The 18785-nt window shown below is 38.5% G+C and overlaps 2 protein-coding genes across 2 annotated transcripts; one reads left to right on the top strand and one right to left on the bottom strand.

Annotated features, from left to right (window-relative positions):
* Positions 1-813: 813 nt before the first annotated feature.
* nkrf (NFKB repressing factor) lies at positions 814-9916 on the top strand. Its single transcript, XM_053506492.1, has 3 exons — positions 814-908; positions 2068-2192; positions 7077-9916. Exons 2-3 carry the CDS (start codon positions 2084-2086, stop codon positions 9284-9286), a joined length of 2319 nt encoding a protein of 772 aa, XP_053362467.1. The 5' UTR covers positions 814-908; positions 2068-2083; the 3' UTR covers positions 9287-9916.
* Positions 9917-9979: 63 nt separating this feature from the next.
* On the bottom strand, positions 9980-18663 carry ube2a (ubiquitin-conjugating enzyme E2A (RAD6 homolog)). Its single transcript, XM_053506494.1, has 6 exons — positions 18479-18663; positions 18147-18227; positions 17824-17849; positions 11890-11979; positions 11647-11735; positions 9980-11161 (listed from the first exon to the last, which is right to left on the bottom strand). The coding sequence occupies exons 1-6, from the start codon at positions 18520-18522 to the stop codon at positions 11033-11035; spliced, it is 459 nt and encodes a 152-aa protein (XP_053362469.1). The 5' UTR covers positions 18523-18663; the 3' UTR covers positions 9980-11032.
* Between the last annotated feature and the right edge of the window lie 122 nt (positions 18664-18785).

Raw genomic sequence — 18785 nt, 5'->3', positions numbered from 1 at the left:
CCAGAGGATGTCCACAAAGCACAAGATACAGTAGAACATAGACCTAATGCAGGAGATGAACCCTCGAGCCTGAAGGTGTGAGGCCACGGTGCTAAACACTACACCACTGTATCGGCATCAGATCAAATGGGTTTTCTCCAAAATTATGACCAAACAGATTTTTTAAGAACGTGATAGTGGTGTTTAACAAAGAAAAATCATTAAGGCTGTTAATATAATAAACAGAAAATCTGGTTATTGTAGATATAGTATAAATGTGAAACCTTGTAAGTGTTAAGAAATTATTTTGTTATATGATAACAAATAATTGCCAATAATTGTACAGCACAAGCTCGTATTTAAAGGCAAATATCCTTTATCACAGCAATCTTTTATTCATTTACAATTTTAAATGAAACTACAAATAAAAAATTTAAAAGTGAACTGTCATAGTTGGACTAATGGCTAAAAACCAAGCTACACATCACCCAATTGATTACGTAACAATTAATCAATTCACCCAATTAACTAATTAACAAAAAAACAAAAAAAAGTTTAGTTTAACAAGGGGCCGATTCAAACCTGTGGCCTAGATTACGGAATTATTATGAGACGTGATTATGGATATTAGTTGTTGCATTTCTTTAAAAATATATAATTTTACTATGAAGTCATCTTCACAAACTGTAAAGTAATAAAACTTTTTAGAAACCAAAAGGTGTAAAACGACAGCAGTGATAACATGAATAGTGTTGTCATTAAACTGAGTGCCTGTGTACCCGGTCTGTAGTTTAGCCCTGTGCTGTTAAACATTAGCATTAGCCTGGTGTCTCAGTGGCTCTGTGATAGCGTGCCGGAGACGCGGTGCGACTGTACACTGGCTTCATCTTCAGCGGCTCAGAAACACACGGAAAATTAGCAGCACCAAGGTAACCCTTGATTGGATTTCAGTACTGGTGTTATTAAGCTATTTAGACCCCATATAAGAGCATTTTATTTAAAATGTGTTGGAAATTATGACATTCTATGTGCTTTGACTGCGTCACCCCATTGAACCACATTGGCTAATCGCTTAGCATAACTAGCAAGCATTACGACGTGCTCAGCTGTAGGCGGGTTGATTTATTTATTTATTAATTTTTTTTAATGAACACTTAAGCTATATTGTGAGTTAAGCCTGAGTTTGTTGAGCTAAGCCACCTGCGATATATAACCGTAAACCATTATGAAAGAAATGAACCGCGTGGTAGTAATCTGTGTTGGCTATCGAGCTGTTGGTGTTAGCCGACATTTGCTAGCAAGCTACTAGTTACCCGGGGCTAGCCTGCAGACGCGCGTTATCGTGATCCTGTGTGTGTGTGTGTATATATATATATATATATATATATATATATAAAATATACACACACATACATGTGTGCGTGTGTCTGTCTGTATATATAAGCCGCAGAAGTGTAATATATGCGATATGGTTCTGATTTGATAATGGACTCAAGCAGAGCTGTAGTTGTACTACTACAGTTATAATACGATTAGAATAAGGGACTGCTTGTGGGGATTATGTCGCCGTGATAGCTAATTGTTTTATAGCTATCTGATGTATATCAAAGCTAACACCACCAGCAAGCATGAGCTGCATCCTCTGAGCTTTCAGACACGGGCCATATTTCAATTTCCCATAATGCTTTACTGAGCAATACCGGAAACAGACCTGGCAGAACTGTCATGGCAAGCGTTTGGACAAAATAGCAAGATGAATACGGACGTTAGGCGAACCTTCGAAAGTGATAAGCAGTGGTTTGCCAGAAAGCAGTTTATAACCAAAACATTGCAAACTATGACACAAATGAAAGAGATCAGCTACTAGCTCTGGTTTGTCAGGCTGGAGTTGGACACAGAATCGACCTGGGTTAAAATAAAATCTAGATGAGAGAAAGTTGTTAAATAACCCATTTTGCTAGCTCACCGATGTTAGAGTCCTACTTACACACAGCAGTTGGTATTTTTAGTTTTAAAGCTATAAACTGAATTTCTTTAATTTATATAAATATTTTGTTTGTTTGTTTTTTCCCCCTCTCTGTCTGGCAGCTATGGCCCACAACTGATGCTGAGAGTGCTTGAGATGGCAGAAGGGATTCATGTTGGCGAAATGCCCTCATGTGAACTAGTCTCAAGTGCTGAAGCAAAAAAGAGGCCCAATTCATCTGATGGAAGTAAGTCTAAAAGGTCTCCCTGATGTTACTCTTACCAATTTGCAATCTGTTCATAAGCCCAAGAAGCTGTTAAAAGTGTTGATCATGCAAAATTTTTTTTTTTAAGGTGCTTTCACATTATGAGCCCAAGCATGGATCATGGTACACTTGAACCAAAAGTTTATGTTTGCATAATATGAACACTTCATATACATGGCCAGTGTACAGTGCTCAAGTCCTTTTGAATTAAATATGAAAGCCAATTGTTCCTCAGCATGGACGCAGACTGTTGTTTAAAATGTTATGTCATAAGCAGCATCTGTCTCCTCCGAAATCTGTTTGCACGTCGATATTATCCTCTGACCAACAGTTTGCAAATGTTGTGACGAGCCAAGATTTTTAATCAATTTTGGCTTAAAAAACGAACAAGTCTTGGTTTACGAGTATCATATATTGCACATGTGATACACTTGATATTGTTTTGATGCCGTGCGTCATGTGATCACAACTGAGACAATGTTTTTTTTTTTTTCCCTCTCACTTGCACTGCGGAATTGTGGGTAATCGTCTCCCCTGCTTGGTCTTAGGCGCATCTCTCCCTTGGTATTATAAACATCTGTTAATTTGACACCATGCCTCTTCACACACACACTCTCGCCTTTACACCACCCCACTCCCTCTCAGCCTCTCTCACACACACAGACACACAAAAACTATGCTCTACACAAAAACAGTGCTCTGTCGCGATTCTTTTCAAAGGTAAAGTGCAGGTTTGTTTGTTTTACCTTACAGCAGCGATTCCATTAGTATACGCTCACGCAAGTGTCATTAGTGATGTTCCTTGCTAATATTTCAGACAAAACAGTCTTTCCCTTAATTTGTGTGTTTAAGTGAAATGCAAATAGAGGTGAAGGGTTGACTGTAAGATAAAAAAGGGGGAAAAGGGAGGGGCTGAAAGTAAAAGTCTCCTTCTACTTTAGCTATACACACATACACACAGCGCCTCCGCGCATAAACGGAAACGCCTATCTGTCTGGGTTTTTTTTTTTTCCCCCTTTTTTTTTAAAGGTAAAGTGCAGGTTAATTTGTTTTATTTTTACATTAATTTGATTTACGAGGGTATTGGAATGCAAGTCTGCTTCCAGATCGAATTAAGCTCTTAATCCAAGGTTCCAGTGTACTTGATTTCTTATATGGAGGAGGCCATTAAAGTTCAATCCGACAACAAATCCAACATCATCCCCTGAACTAGTAATAAATTACTCTGTCTTAGAAAAGCACTTTCCCTAGTGTTTTCTGAATGCATAGTGTGGTTTTTTACTCACAGTCAAAGTTTCTGACTGTGGTTCCATTCTGAACAAGCTGGCATGGGGGTAAGCAAAGACCCATTGGGGGCATCTATAAAAAGACTGACAGGAGGCCTGTGTAAACATGCAGTGTACATTGGACTGCAGTTTTCTATATTACACACTTGTACCTATGCCATTTTATGTTCTATACTGTATATTTCAATGCATTTTCATGGTTGTTTAAGCTGGTTAAAATGTGACTGTTGCATCTTTAAACATCACTGCATACAGTTGCTGTTGGAGGTTACATACACATGTCATTAATGACAGAAGCAGACCCTTACAGGCATTTTTATCTTTGCTATTTAGCCCAAAATATTCATTAAAAAAATGCAGGCTTCAGCATACGTTCGTAAATTACATTGTTATTTAAGTAATTATTTAATTTAATTTTGTAGCACTCCTGCAAGGACATTAGACACATTGCAGGATTTGCAACGTCTGGGTGTCTTTTGATGAAAGCGTACACACCTCTGCCAAACTTTGGTACTGTTAACAACAAAGTACCTTAGTTCACGCTTCTAGTTCACGCACAAGGGTCTCCCAAAAAAAATAAAAAATTGTTCAATTCCAATATAGAGAATCATGAAAAGCCATGTACACATCAGATTGGTTGGTAGAACAGCACTGTTCCTCATGCTCCACTGTTTCTTATCTCCATCACTGATTTTTCTCTGGATAGTTTCCTGTCCATAGGGCTTGTGAATTGTGAAGCACATCACTGTACAAGCAGTACAATCACATGTAGTCCTTCTATAATCCAGTGGATAGCGTCTTCTGTTATTTATTTATTGAAGGGTAAAGGAGTCCCAATTTTGTGTGGATGAAGGGTCCTACATGCCCAGAATTTCTGTTTCAGGAGGTCAACGAACAGGGAGGAACTGATTTAAAACGGTTTGTAGTCAATCCCTAGGATCTGTGTTGTGACAAGCTCCATCACAGTCATAGCTGAGCCCCTTTCCAGTCCCACCAGGCCTTTTCCATATGTACACATAAACCTACAGGTTTATCTGTTTGTGGAATCAATCAGAACAAGGATCTTATAGAGCGATTTCAACAGCGTGCTTTCCATATTGCTTGTCAACAGTTCTTTAATCTACTGCGGTATTTTGTCATCATTTACATTTTTATACATGTACATCAGTTTTATTTTAAATACACATTCACAGGAGGCAGTCATTTTCTTCCTGTTGTTAGTAGGGGAATCCTGGGGTACCTCCTGGATTAAGTATGCTATAATTTGAAATTTAGGCCTGAATTGACCCCTTGTGTGCCTTAAAGCTAGTACACTTTTAGGGTTTAATGCCCCACCTTTACTCCTCCAAACATACCTCTGTTTAAAGCTTACCTCCAGAAAGCCTTTTCTTTGTCCATGTGATAAGCTGCAACTTTAACCAAGTGCAAAGGCATCTATTTCTAAGCAGTGGCTTGGTACATAAACCATTCTCTTTCTCACATCTGCACTGAGCTCCTTGAACTTTCTCATTGTAATGCATGTTGGTCCATGGTGTCCCACAGGTCTGAAATATACTTGTGGTGGTAGCCAGTGGCTGGGGTGGATTACCTGACAGCACAAAAGTGGTCTACTACATACAACAACCAATTAAATACATATGACCTTTTAACACACTATTTTTATTTGATATTTCTATTAATTTCGCATTTCAGAGATCCAACATACAAACCTTCCCCTCCATCCACCCATATGTAAAGATTAAGACAGTAAAAATATTAAGAACACTGTTTTGTGTGTAAAGATGGCACTGTTTAGAGCATTTTAGCCTTTCTTTTTTTTTTTTTGCTTTACTATGGGTCAGGATTGTGCAATACAAAGTTATCCTAAGACATATCCTTTTTTTTTTTTTTTCAGCACAACCTAGGCAACAAGTTAAACTAAATTGAATTTTATTTCATCTGAACTACCTATACACAAATGACTGAGCAAAAAAATTATAAAATAAATAGCACAGATTGATAAGACATGATTTACAGCTATTTTTTATGATTGTTTTAGGATGTTCCTTTGACATTATTATTATGTTTGTTTTTGTGAGTCTTACATTTTTGTGATGTCATTCCCAAATTCTCCTGACTTTGGTTCTACATGACATGTAGACAATGCAGTGTTATGTCTGAAGCCTGTTTTAGTCAACACACTGGCAGGATGACTTGTTTTGTTTGTCTTTTTAAATGAGTTATTGACCAGTGCTGTTACTGTACGCTGCTATAGTTTCTGTGGTACAGTTGCCGTAAAATCAACCTTTCTCCCGCAACAGCGGGTATAATTGTGTAAACTCTTGCTCTTGGCGTGAGAGTTCTTACAATGACTCGCGTGGTTATCCTGCCTGTTCGCGCTATTTTCACGTTTGCATTTACCGTCCACGCTACAAGGGCTAACTGCTAGTCTTCTGGTCCGCTTCCGGTTGCCCGTGACAGTTGCATTAACAAAGGCACTCGCTCTCTGGTAACCTAGCAACGTAGGGAGTGATACACTAACGTCAATCATGTAACAGTATCACGTTTGGTTGCCCCATGTCGTTGTCTCATGCTGGTCTGCTGGATTCCTCTTCAAAAGCAGAAAATGCACTTATTGTATTACACTTGTAAATGTTAAGAGATAATTGTTAAGTGTTCATTGTGACTTTAGACTTATGTTTACATTTTAATTATTTGAGTTTTCCATGGTTATTAACATTTCTGTCTTAATAACTGAGGGGACTATGATCAGAAGAAGGTTAAGTTTAAAATAAAAATGTTTAAATGTAATATATTTTTTTCCTGGTCCTTATTTTAAATTGGTCATAAAAATATCAATAATTATCGATATCGACCGATATAAAACACTGATATCATGATACAATTTTCAGCCATATCGCTCAGCCCTAATTTCAGTACCTATCTCTATAATGCACCAATTTCTTAAACCTAAATAATGCTTACTTTACATGTTTTCCAGGTTTTATTTTCTTCATAAATGTTTAAATAATTTATAAACTATTTTTAAAGGTTTGTAGACACCTGACCATTACACACATTGTGCTAGTCTGCAATTTGCTGTTATAATAATCTCAGAGTAGCTGGGAAGTTTCAAAATTTGTGAAACAGTTTGGGAGAAGCACAAGTATGTTTTTCCATTTACAGTTAAAAAAAACTGCAAGAAATATATATATTTTTGATAACAACTCATGATTATATCGTTATGGGAAATGGCCACATGCATAAATTTGTGAGATGTATTTGTTAAAATAAAATCAATTCGTACAGATTTACTAAGGTGGCTTGAGTTTGGTCAAATAGCAGAATTAAAAATGTAAACGTTTCATGTAAGTATAAACTTAAATTTAATGGATGCTATTTTAAAGAGTTTTAAAATATGAATAGTACTTTGCTTAATAATGTTTATTTGCACATGTTCTGTAGTCATATTGTCTGAGGCCTGATGACACATTGCCCATGGCCAGTGAAGCTTTGAGTCCTCTTCATTACTGGTTTAATATGATACAGCAAGTTTATATTTACCTATAAGAACTGAAACCATCTCTGTTGTTCATTTCAGGTGAGGAACCAATGAGGAAGATGCCTGTGTCCAAATTTGGCCCGAGACCACGTTTCGAGCCAGTACACTTTGTCAGTGGCAGCAGCAGCAACACCAGTGGATTAGGGCTTGCTGATGAAAAAGAAAACGAGAAACAGCGTAGAAGCGGGGAGGTGAATAGCACAAGGCAGAGGGAGCCAGACCATCCACACAGCAGTAGCCATGGTTATGGTCCTCCTTCATCATCATATGCTTATGACTCTTGGTCTGATCGTAGAGGAAAGGACATGTCCTTCGGCAACAAGAGCGGTTTTGGTTATGGGGGCAGGGGGCCCTCCTCAAACTTTATGGGAAAAATGCAGCAGGAATACACCGCAAGATATGAGGCACATAGTGCAAGACAGGCAAACTCACCCCCTCAGTCAAGCCGGTTTGATAACTATGCAGGGGGAAGGCCTGGACGCTGGGATTCGGGAAGGCATGGCTTGGGCTTTGGGCATAAGGACAGACCATCATCTAGCAAAGGTTTGAGTCGAGCCTATGATAGCCCAAGCAGAGCCAGTCCTGGCCTGCTCCCTACACCATCTATGCCAACTCCAGTTCCTCCAGCTGCCCTGGATGAGAAGCAGAGATTAATTACCAGAGTTGTATCTGCTGTAGCAGTAACACTTCGTGACCCTGCATTCGTGGGTGGACCTGATGGTCCAAACTACAATTTCATTCTCAGCCGCAGCATTCAAGCCTGTAAAACTAACCCAGAGTACATTTATGTTAATTTAAAAGATATTCCTCTGTCTGACCTTCCCAAGAATAAAAAAGTGCCAGGTGAGGGCTATGCATGCGAGCTGAGATGTTCAGGTGTGTACCTTGCGACAGGATACTCTGGCAGCAAGAACGGTGCCAGGGACCGTGCATCAGAGCAGGCGGTAAAACTTTTCATGAAACCAGTGGAGGTCCGTGTTGTGCAACGCCTATATAAGCGCAATTATGTCAATGACTTGGTAGTCTGCCAGCTCAACACACCCGTCCCAGCCTTAGTTCCTCCTCTACGTAACCCAGAGGACAGCCCACCACCTAGTACCAAGGGTCAGTATGTGCCTGATAAAAGCAAACACTGGACAGAGTTTGTCATAATGGAAAATGCCCATGATGCCATTTGCATCCTCAACAATTCTGCTGCTTACAACCGCATGAAAATTGACTATGCCTTTGATCCAATACCTAATAGCAGTGCATGGGTGTGTAGCGTATACTTGCAAGGTGAACTTTTGGCTCAAGCTAGAGGGACAAAGAAGAACTCGAAACACACTGCAGCTGAGGAGGCTGTAAAAAAGCTACGAATGAACCAGGCAGTTCGCCAACAGCAGGAACAACAGGAACAATACCAACAGCAGCAGGTCTCTCAAGGACACTACAATGCTGATCAACCAGTTGGCGGGGTTGGCCAGTATGGTGGACGAAAGAAACATCTCAGTGAACTGGTCATTCTAGAAAACTCTGACAATGCCATTTGCATCATTAATGATACAGCACAGTTCAATAAGGTGGCTGCCGACTACAAATTTACTGTGCTTCCAGACCATCGCTGGAGGTGTGAGGTTTATATTGAGGGTCAGTTTGTGGCTGAAGGCCTTGGTCCCAAAAAGACTGTTAAACACATTGCAGCCAAGGAGGCCATTGCCACACTGAAACGTACACAAGCAGTGGTAAAGTCAAACCTTAGGAAAGAAGGCAATGTAGATGCCATTTCCAGAAATCAAATTCTGGCTCGTGCTGGGGAGGAGGCCACAGGGCAGGAAATAAACGAGGACAATATTGGTAACCAGTTGCTCCGCAAGATGGGCTGGACAGGTGGTGGGTTGGGTCGAGAGGGAGAAGGCATAGCTGAACCAATCATGGTTAAAGAACAGTTCAGTAGGGAAGGACTTGGTATGGACATGGATAAACACGGTCATCTGACGAAGCGCGATATTGAAGAAATCATACGCAATTATGCTTGTTCAGAGCGCCAGGATGACCTGCGCTTCTCCACTGAGCTCAATAATGAGGAACGGAAGCAGATTCACCAGGTCTCCCAAAAATATGGTCTGCGGAGCAAATCTTATGGCCAGGGACGACACCGCTTCCTTGTGGTAAGCAGGAGAGTGCAGAAGGATCAACTGATTGGTCAGCTGCTGCAGGAGGGTCAGGTTGGACGATATGAGCTGGTAAAACCTCAGGCATCTGAATGACTAGACCTCAATGAACCCTACATGTAACCATTATTGAGGAGAAAAGATGAACTTATGTTTATTGGTTTCAAAAACAGTTTAAAATGTATTTTTCAAACAAAAAAAAAAGTGTCCACTAACATCAGTTGCTTCTGCCTTCCTGGTAATAAACATCTTTATTTATGGCAGAGTCCCCTCCCCCCAAATGTTCTGCCATAGTTTGAAGATTACAGTTAATTTGAGCAGGGCACTATATTGTACACAAGCTACTTACTAAGATTAGTCATATCTTGTATCCTGTCATTTTTATGGACATAAATGTTGGTAGTGAGTTTTATGACAGCATGTGCTATCAAACATTCCATTTTCATGAAAGTCATGATCGACAGCACATCCTGTTCATGTACCCGACCCTCAAACATTTTAACAAACTAAGAACTCCTGAATTACTGTTTCAGATTTGTACATTACAGTCGGGTAACTATTGTTAGCGGTATTGTAAACACCTAAGGTACCATCAAAAGCCAGTTATCCAAGCCACCTACCTTTCCTCGACCAATGCCTGAACAGCAGTTGTGCTTTTCTCACGAGTTTTTTGTGAGATCTGTTGTGTCTGCTTGTTGTATATTAAAGGATTTAATCTGGTCAATACCTCACTGGTTTCTTTTTTAAGTCACTCTTGCTATTTATAATTCTTCAGGTTAAGAAAGGCAGTGAGATTAATTTACTGTTTATTTACAAGAAGTGAGAAAATGTACAGTTTCTTACATTGAGTACAAGTACAAATCCAACTCAAACTTGATGTGCATTTGAACAATGATGACCCTAAAAAATTCAAATGAATATTGCATAAAAGCAAACAGCATCATGCCCAGACAGTGAAATAAGTGATCCAGGGTGTATAGGGGAAAAAGACTGCACTTAAATTAGAACTCAAGGAAAAAAAATAAAATCACCAAATAATCATGCAGTAGGAATATAACAAGTCCAAGTCACTAGTCTGGCAATACATCACCACTATTTCAGATTCTACGGTGGGGATAAAGACTTCCTAGATTAGGACAAACAAATGTCTTGTCAGCCTTTTAAAAAAATAAGTAACACTTGCTTTATACAAGAACTTATTTAAAATTAAAAGGTAGTAAGCAATTCCCTTTTTAATTAAATAAAAGATCATAGCACATCAGCCTCAAATATAAACAGTTCAGCTTATGTGATGTCTGTAAATTTAAAAATAAAGATATTGACACAGAAAATTCTGTATACTATCCTTCTTCCTCAAACACCATGTTGATGTTAAAACTGGACTAAAGAACACATACTTTGTAACAAATCCAGAAAGAAACCAAACGATGCAAGCAGAGCTCTTGAAAAGACCTGGATTCACTGGAACCCAACCTGAGCATCCATTTACATCCAGTTAGTAATCTAATGCAATCAGCTCACAGTACAGGATCAAACCAAACTTAAACAGCATCAGAGATCAAGGCTTTCACACAAAAATCAAAGAAAAGCTTGTGACCTTGAGATGGCAAGGTACATTCGGTTAAATTAATAAACATCCATGTCCACGATCCGGATTCAGTGTGAAGAGGGAAAGGCCATGACACAACAGCACTCTAACCTTGCAACAGCTACAGAGCAGACATCTCTACAGGGTAAGATGAGTATTCAAAACAATGTGTATATACTTAAATTTTTTTACGTGATGGGTTTTCCTCTCAATAGCTGAGAAACTATTGTCCATACACCGTGTACTGTTTGGGGTCAACAATCCCGCCAGCTCTGTTCCACAATGGCAGACACACGCTTCTCATACTCTCGTTTGTTCTCCTGGTACAGCTGAGCTGCCTGACTGTTGGCAGGACTGTTTGGGTTTGGCTCGTCCAATAGCGACTACAGGGAGAGAAAATGTACATGTAAATGTTAAATACAAAGCAACCTTCATTATTTGAATGTGTCACACTAGGCTGGATTTATACTTGCTTTCTATTGCTGCCGTGTGTTTTGTGTTCAAGGGTTCAAGTGTAAAAAAATGTGCATGTGGGGCAAGACCAATATAAATAGCAGGGACAGTATTGCGCAACATGACACAATGTCCCCAACAGGCTAAACGAATGACTGGTATCTCTCAAATTACATATTACTAGCACCAAATACACACATGTTCAGGTTCTTCTAAATTGTGTCTCAGTTTGATTTCGACATGCCAACTCCTGGATACCATTCTTTTTTTTTTTTTTTTTACTTTAAATGCTGTACACCAGGAACACAGGCAGGTATGTAAGCAGGGCCACTTGCGTTACTGTGTCTGCACATGCGTATTCACAGCAAGTATAACTCGGGCCTTTTGTGTTAAAGATGATTGCGTCTATAAATACCTGTATAGATGTTAAAATTGAAGACACGTCATATGTTGGACTCCAGCGGTTCTGAAGAATATCCAAACATATACTACCATCTGCATAAACTGAACAGAGAAAAATGTTTGTATTTCTGTATGCACATAAGATACATCTCTAGTTTGTGTGCACTCATTCCATTGAGCAGCAAAGGTATAAGAAAGCATGTAAAAAAAAAAAAAAAGTCACTTACATTTAATTATTGTACATAATGAAACTTACCATTGGGATGAAACATTTTGGAAACAAATCTGACTGTGGGTGGTTTGTTTGGATACTCTTCTGTGAATTCTATTGTAAGTTTGAAAGTTCCTGCAAAAGAAAAAGAGAGTAAAATAAATTTATCTGCTTCAGCTGCATTGGCACAATCTCCCATTCTCTAATCTTTAATGTATGTATGACATACGCTATAAATTACTCTCCTGTACATCCAATTTACATGAAACACCCCCAAATGGTGTAGGTTTAGCAGCCATAGGAAAACACTTACAGCCTACCAGTCATTCAAAATCCACAAGAGGAAAAAGCTGAGTATGGAAAAATACTAAGCTGAGAAAAGGTGCCTGAATTTGTAAATTCTGTCTATAAACGTTCTCAAATGCACCAAAACGCAATATCTTGTAGTCCTATATACAGCCTCATGGAAGTTTGCCATTTCCTGTCGAGGCTAACTTCATATTGAACTTTTTAAACTTCCCCTGAGGGTACTTATGCAAACTCCAATGATTGCATTAACAGAGAATTTCCCATCATTTACTGAATTTACAAGACTTGGTGGAAAATGACAAAATGGCTGCTGGCCTTCAGAAGAGTCGGCTAGGTGAGCTGTTAATCTTGGTCTGTGGTTCTCAAAGTGTGGGGGCGCGCCCCACTAGCGGGGAATACAGACATGACAGGTGGGGCGCAATGAACAAGAAAGAATTAGTGGAAAATAATAGGCCGCTTAATAAATTTTCTTTATTGACAATAAAGATCGGACACTCGAAACTAAATCACACGCAAAAAAATTAATCATTAATACAAGTAAATTGAAATAACATCAGAGAAAAAGTGGAACCATAGTGCAACAATAACGATTTAACGTCGGCATGTTACTTGCAGAGAAACAATATATACTCAGCAAAAAAAGAAACGTCCCTTTTTCAGGACTGCGTATTTCAACAATAATGTAAAAATCCAAATAACTTTACAGATCTTCATTGTAAAGGGTTTAAACAATATTTTCCATGCATGTTCAATTACCCATAATCAATTAATTAACATGCAACAGCTTACAGAGAGTAGGCATTTAAGGTCACAGTTCTAAAAACACAGGACACTAAAGAGACTTCTCTACCCACTGTGAAAAACACCCAAAGAAAGATGCCCAGGGTCCTTGCTCATCTGCGTGAACGTGCATTAGGCATGCTGCAGGGATGGTGTTTTGTGTCTTAAACCGCTGGCAGCAGACAGCACGTGACCCAACAAATTAGGAAGACACTTAGAGACAACACACCCCAGTCACATTAATAAGCAACTCGACTTCTTAGAAAGAAAGCTCTTGAAAAGTGACGAAGTAAGTCTGTTATAACAATTGCACGTGTTCTATATCTGTTTTGAACTTGGTGTTATTTGATCTTATTGGTTTAGTGGTCTAGTATTATTAATTTAATATAGCCCATTCCTTATAATATTAGTTTTCTACCATCTTAAAAACTTAAAAAATAGGCAGCATTTAAATAGTACAAATTAACTACTAAAGTTTAATAGTTACCTGAGCAGCACTTATCTATGGCATCCACCATAATTAAGAATTATTATGGCATCCACAATAATAAAGAAATGGTGATGCCTCAAATATCTCCGTCTCAAAACTGAACTTGCACAACGAGCGCAGGGATCGAGTGGCTGTGAACACACAGGCAAGTGAGGCTTCTAATTTGCAAGATTTTCGCCTAATTTGTGCCTGCGGGTTTTAAGAGGTACAAGTGTGTGTAGTGAGTGGGTCTGAGACTAATTTGCTTACAAAGTTTGGAGAAAAAGGCAGATTAAGGCGTGTGATTAAAATGCGTTTTCGCTGTGTCACTTGGAAGCTTCTGCATACAGCACTAGTTGTAGCTGAATCTGATCGACCGATTGCTGGTCATGGCCATTCAAGCTGAACACCAGATAATTCTGGTCACTGGCCAATCGACTAGTTCATCTCTATTATAAATGTAAAAAAATTATAATAATTTTAATAGGTTTTGGAGTCTGTGTGGAAATATGCGAATCGCCACACAAAAGAATCGTAATTCATAACTGAATTCAATCCCCCCTCAACTCTACAAAAAAATTTATTCGAATTGAAATTCGTTTCCCAACCAAAGTACTTCTGTGTAAGAAATGGCTTTGTAGTATTTGTGCTGGGATGAGGGAGAACATTTTAAGAAGCAGAGTGCATTTAGTGCATGATTATTCTAAAGCGGGAAAATTAGTTGTGTTTATAATTTATTCTAAATGTATTCTATACACCATGTAAATTAATGTGACAGCCAGAGTCTAAATACAAGTAAAGAAATGCACACCAAGACCAAAGACCATGTTAAAACTACATATCCCAAGAGTGAACAGAAACACTGACTGCTACAAAACTACATAACACATCCAAAAACACCCAGTTTAGAATCCAGAATAATTCATTATTATTAACTTTACAACAGATAGTTCTAATTATGCTAATCAAATTCTGATATCTGATAATAGGCAGTAACAGCACTGGGATGTTTAACTATATGCATCACTTGGTGTGCCAGGTGTTCTACAATCATTATTTACAATCACAATATTGGCAAAGTCGATATGGTCTGCAGTACTGAGGAGAGAGAAGTTTCCTGCCAAAATCTATTCAAACCAGTCACAGAAGCACTTTCAGTAAGAAATCACAACTGATAAGGTTATGTCATCTAAAACAATGCTTTGTCTCACTTATGACTAATTCTAGGTCGTTCCGAAATGTCTCTAAGCCATCCACGTCATTTTATTTACACAAATTTATGCTAACTAGCTTATAAAACAAGGCTACAATCTAAAAAAAAAAAACAAGGCTACAATTACAATCTAACCGCTTATCATGAGTTACACAGGGCTTTCTACTGCTGCTATGATTTATTCTCCTCACCATTTAGCTACAAAGTACCTGAAAGAATTTAAAGTACCTTTCACCCCTGTTAATTACACTAAAGTCTTGTTTACACGGGCGTTAAAATCGAGCGGGTTTTTTTTCGTGTTCGTAGCGACCGGTGAGCGTGGATCAAGCGGCGAGTGTTTTCTACACATAGAAGTCAATAAGAGGCATTGGTGAAGTGCGTTTGTCCGGCTGCGCGTTTATACGGCATTAAAAAAACGAAGCATGCAGCTTTTTCTTGGCGTTCAAAACCCAACAAACGCAAGGAAACCGCTTCTAGTGCGTTTTCTGCATGTTCATTTTCCGCTTCGGAGGACCAGATACATCCCATGATCCTACATGCCATACATAGGGAAATGCGGAAAAGGGCAAAATAAAAAAAATGTATTGTTGAAAAACTTTTGCGGAAATTTTCACATTTTTTCATATACCACAAAAAAAACTTCCTTTAATCCGACGTTGTGCAGTCAGAGAGTGAACCCAGTAGCGGCGGGCTTTCATATCCAGTTCCTGACACTGCTCCCACAGGTTAACACACAAACTACGTTAGACAGACAAAAACGAACGCAGGTGTAGAAGTCAATCAAGCACCACCACAAAATGCAACATAAACGTCTAGGACGTTCAGAGCACGTTCGTTTATCCAAAAACTTAACGCCCGTGTGAACAAGGCCAAACTGTTGGTCCAGAAGTGGAGTAACTAGCTAGTTAAATAAACAACAAATCTGTGCAGATTGTCAACATGGCCATGATGCCTTTAACACTCGACCACATAATAGCCATGGACCAACGCGCACTTTTGTGCGATATTACTTTAGTATACATCTCTAATTATTGTAGTCTGATTGCAAGGTCAAATAATGACATCTTTCATTACATTGCTACGAAGATGTGCTTGAATTTACACACCAAGAAAAATATGTTGTTGTCAGACAGAACTGATTTATAGAATTTGCACTTCCTTGTTTTATGAGGAATTTTTATGAATAAAACCCATCAATTTCTTAGACAAAGTATTTAGCACCAAGGGACAAAGAGTGTATAATTGTGTGCTTCATGAATTTACAGCAGTGCTTTCTGATGTTAGTATTTTCACATGGCGATGTATGTGAGCCACACATTTTAGCTCAAACACCCCACTTCTTAAGTATTTACATAAATACAGCTTTTCAAAAATCTGCTATTTAAAATCTCCTCTGGTGTGCAAAGACCATGGCTTGTACTATCACAATTATCCTAACCTGACCTTGGATACTGATATCCACTGTGTCCTCGACTCTACAGCCCTGAAGTCTACTATCTGCCCCAGAATCAACATCAGAAGTAAGATAGAAGTAAGTCAATCACTCACAATCATCATATCACCTTAAACTACTAAAACATTCATAAGATTACCAGTGCCTATTTTGTTAAAAAATGCTGCATACTTCACCCCACCTTGAATATATAGTTTGTAACAAATAACAGACAATGGCTGCAAAAATTCTGCAAAGATAAAGTAATCCTAACTTCTCTTTTTTATAATGTTAGTGTGTTAAAATGTAAACATTTACTAATAACCCACTACATTACAGTAAATAATGTTTTTACAGATTGTTTTCCTCCAAAGGTAAACAGTTTAACAGCAGCTGTTACCAAGTAATAATGGCTTTAAACAGGTCTAGTCACTGACCTTGAGCACTGAAGATCCTGCTTTTAATGAACACCTAACCTATTCTTATCATTAGTTGTGTAATTTCAAAGATGGGCCCTCATGGTGCTCTTAGTTCAATTTTATAAGTGCTTATTTTGTTACATTATTTCACTAAAACTAGAGACTTTTCCTTTTCTAGGCAACACAGATTGTGTAAAGCTGCTTGGTGACAATGATAATTGTTAAAAGTGCTATATATTAAAAAATTTTATTTAATAGAAGAGTGGTTATCATATAATTTAATCGCACAGGCTTGAAGTGCATAAGCATTTTTGAATGATAATTTACATGCCCTGGTAAAAGTCTATAGTGACCAGTTGTATAGCAGTTCCAAATATCCTGTATTTTGTAATAGAACAAGGGGAAAACGAGGAATGAATAATATTCCAATTATAAATTATTATAATTATATTATAAATAATTAGAATATGTAGGGCTGGGCGATTTGGCCTAAAATCAAAATCTCGATTAATTGAACATTTTAACTCGATTACGATTAATGAACGATTATTTATTTTTTATTTTTTTGCCCTCATAACACGTGATTGTGCTTAAAGTGTTGAAACAAACTGGTAGTGTTACCTTTGGGTGTCGAAACTGTTTTTCTACAGTATCTACATCTGACTTCATTTTGTTCAGTGTCATCCTTACTGAAGCCAAAATGTATCCAAATAACGGAGACTGCATTTTTTTTTGGTACAAGCTGCTCTTGTTGCTCAGTTGTCTGTGTTTAAGCTCTCCATGTTGGCAAAATAACGTAACAAAGCGGGGTCACGTGACTCCACACGCGTTAATGTTTTTAAAGGGAAAGTAATCGAAATAATCGACCTGGGAATATTTTTTTTGCGATTATAGGTTCTAATTGTCGATTTCGATTACTTTTCGATTAATCGCACAGCCCTAAGAATATGATAACATTTCTCTGATGCCTTGTGACTGCACACATAGTTCAGGAGTGTAATTCCCACAAACATTTTAATTTAAACACTCCTAACAAACCTCCTAACACTCAGTATGATTGCAGATTAATCCCTGCTATCTGATATCACCTAAAAAAGGATGGGCTCCCTGTCGAGTCTGGTTCCTCTTAAGGTTTCTTCCTATAGTCATCTCAGGGAGTTTTTCCTTGACTGTTTTCCATCGCTTTAAACTTGCTAACCAGGAGCAAGATGATAATTATGATTTTTACCCAATTCCTCACACTTTTAAAACTAACTTCCATAATTTAATAGCTGATTCTGTAAAGGCACTCTACGAGAATGACCAGTGCTAAAAGTACTACATAAACAGAACCGAACTGAATAAAGAAAGGACTTACCATCTTCAAAAGGCGTCCCCTCTGGCCTGAAAGACAAATGAATTATAACAATTTGTTAGTTTCCCATATACGGCCATCATGTACAAACAATCTTAATTTAACAGCCTTCGGTGATTAGAATTGCTGGGTAAAGTCTGATCATATACAGTACATCACTGACACGACATATGAGATGATTACAGTTCACTACTGTGAACCACTGAGCTCCCCTGCCGGCAACCTTTCTACGTGGATAGAAGAATATCTTAAAGAACATTTACCATCTGCCAGGTGAACATCTGACGGAATGTCGTGTTAATTACAGTCTGATCACTAATGCTTACCCAAAAATGACAGCGTTCCAGACCATGATGTTATTTTCTGATGGGGCTCCGCTAACTCCTGCTGGAGGATCCTCCTGCAGTCTAAAAAACAAGTTCACAAAAATTGTAACAAAAAATAAAGAAATAAACCAAGGACACTAAACCAAGCGATTAGATTCATTTTAAGCGGATTTCCAGGAAGAAAACTTTGACGTGCCAATACAGTTTATTATCAGAATAACTTTGATCTTTAATTCCGTTAAAAAGCCGCCATGATTAATATACTGCTAGCGAGCTAAAGCTAGCGACAACATTAACCTCAACCGAGGCCCTGTTTTTCTTACAACGCTTACCGCTTAAAGTCCCTCATTAAACGCCGTCGTGCTGGGGTAGACATTTTATCTAATTAAAAAAATAAAAACTTAATCATATGGTATCGCCGTGTGTTGTGTTGAATTCGGATAAACGGTTGAGTTTTGCGGCGTTCAGGCGGCTCCGACTCGCTTAGCTGCCTGCTAACCTGCGGCGCCTCCCTGCCTGTTGTCTGAACTTGTGTAAGCTAGCCGCTTAAGACCGGGCTGTACCATTAAACCAGCGGTGCAGGGGGAGACGGGCTAGAAAGAAAAAGCACAGCAATGGAACAAGATAAACATGCTGCAT

The sequence above is a fragment of the Clarias gariepinus genome, chromosome 10 (genome assembly GCF_024256425.1).
Source record: "Clarias gariepinus isolate MV-2021 ecotype Netherlands chromosome 10, CGAR_prim_01v2, whole genome shotgun sequence".
NCBI lineage: Eukaryota > Metazoa > Chordata > Actinopteri > Siluriformes > Clariidae > Clarias > Clarias gariepinus.
The sequence above is the reverse complement of the archived record's forward strand: the minus strand, read 5'-3'. Positions and strand labels throughout refer to the sequence as shown.

Bases quoted from the DNA above. Each gene is read 5' to 3' on its own strand.
- nkrf (XM_053506492.1), top strand. From the start codon at position 2,084: ATGCTGAGAGTGCTTGAGATGGCAGAAGGGATTCATGTTGGCGAAATG. The intron at 2,193-7,076 runs GTAAGTCTAAAA...TGTTCATTTCAG, and splicing joins GCCCAATTCATCTGATGGAA to GTGAGGAACCAATGAGGAAG.
- ube2a (XM_053506494.1), bottom strand. From the start codon at position 18,522: ATGTCTACCCCAGCACGACGGCGTTTAATGAGGGACTTTAAGCG. The intron at 17,850-18,146 runs GTAAGCATTAGT...TTTGTCTTTCAG, and splicing joins TGGAACGCTGTCATTTTTGG to GCCAGAGGGGACGCCTTTTG. The intron at 11,162-11,646 runs GTATTTATAGAC...CTCTCCCTGTAG, and splicing joins CAATTTTAACATCTATACAG to TCGCTATTGGACGAGCCAAA.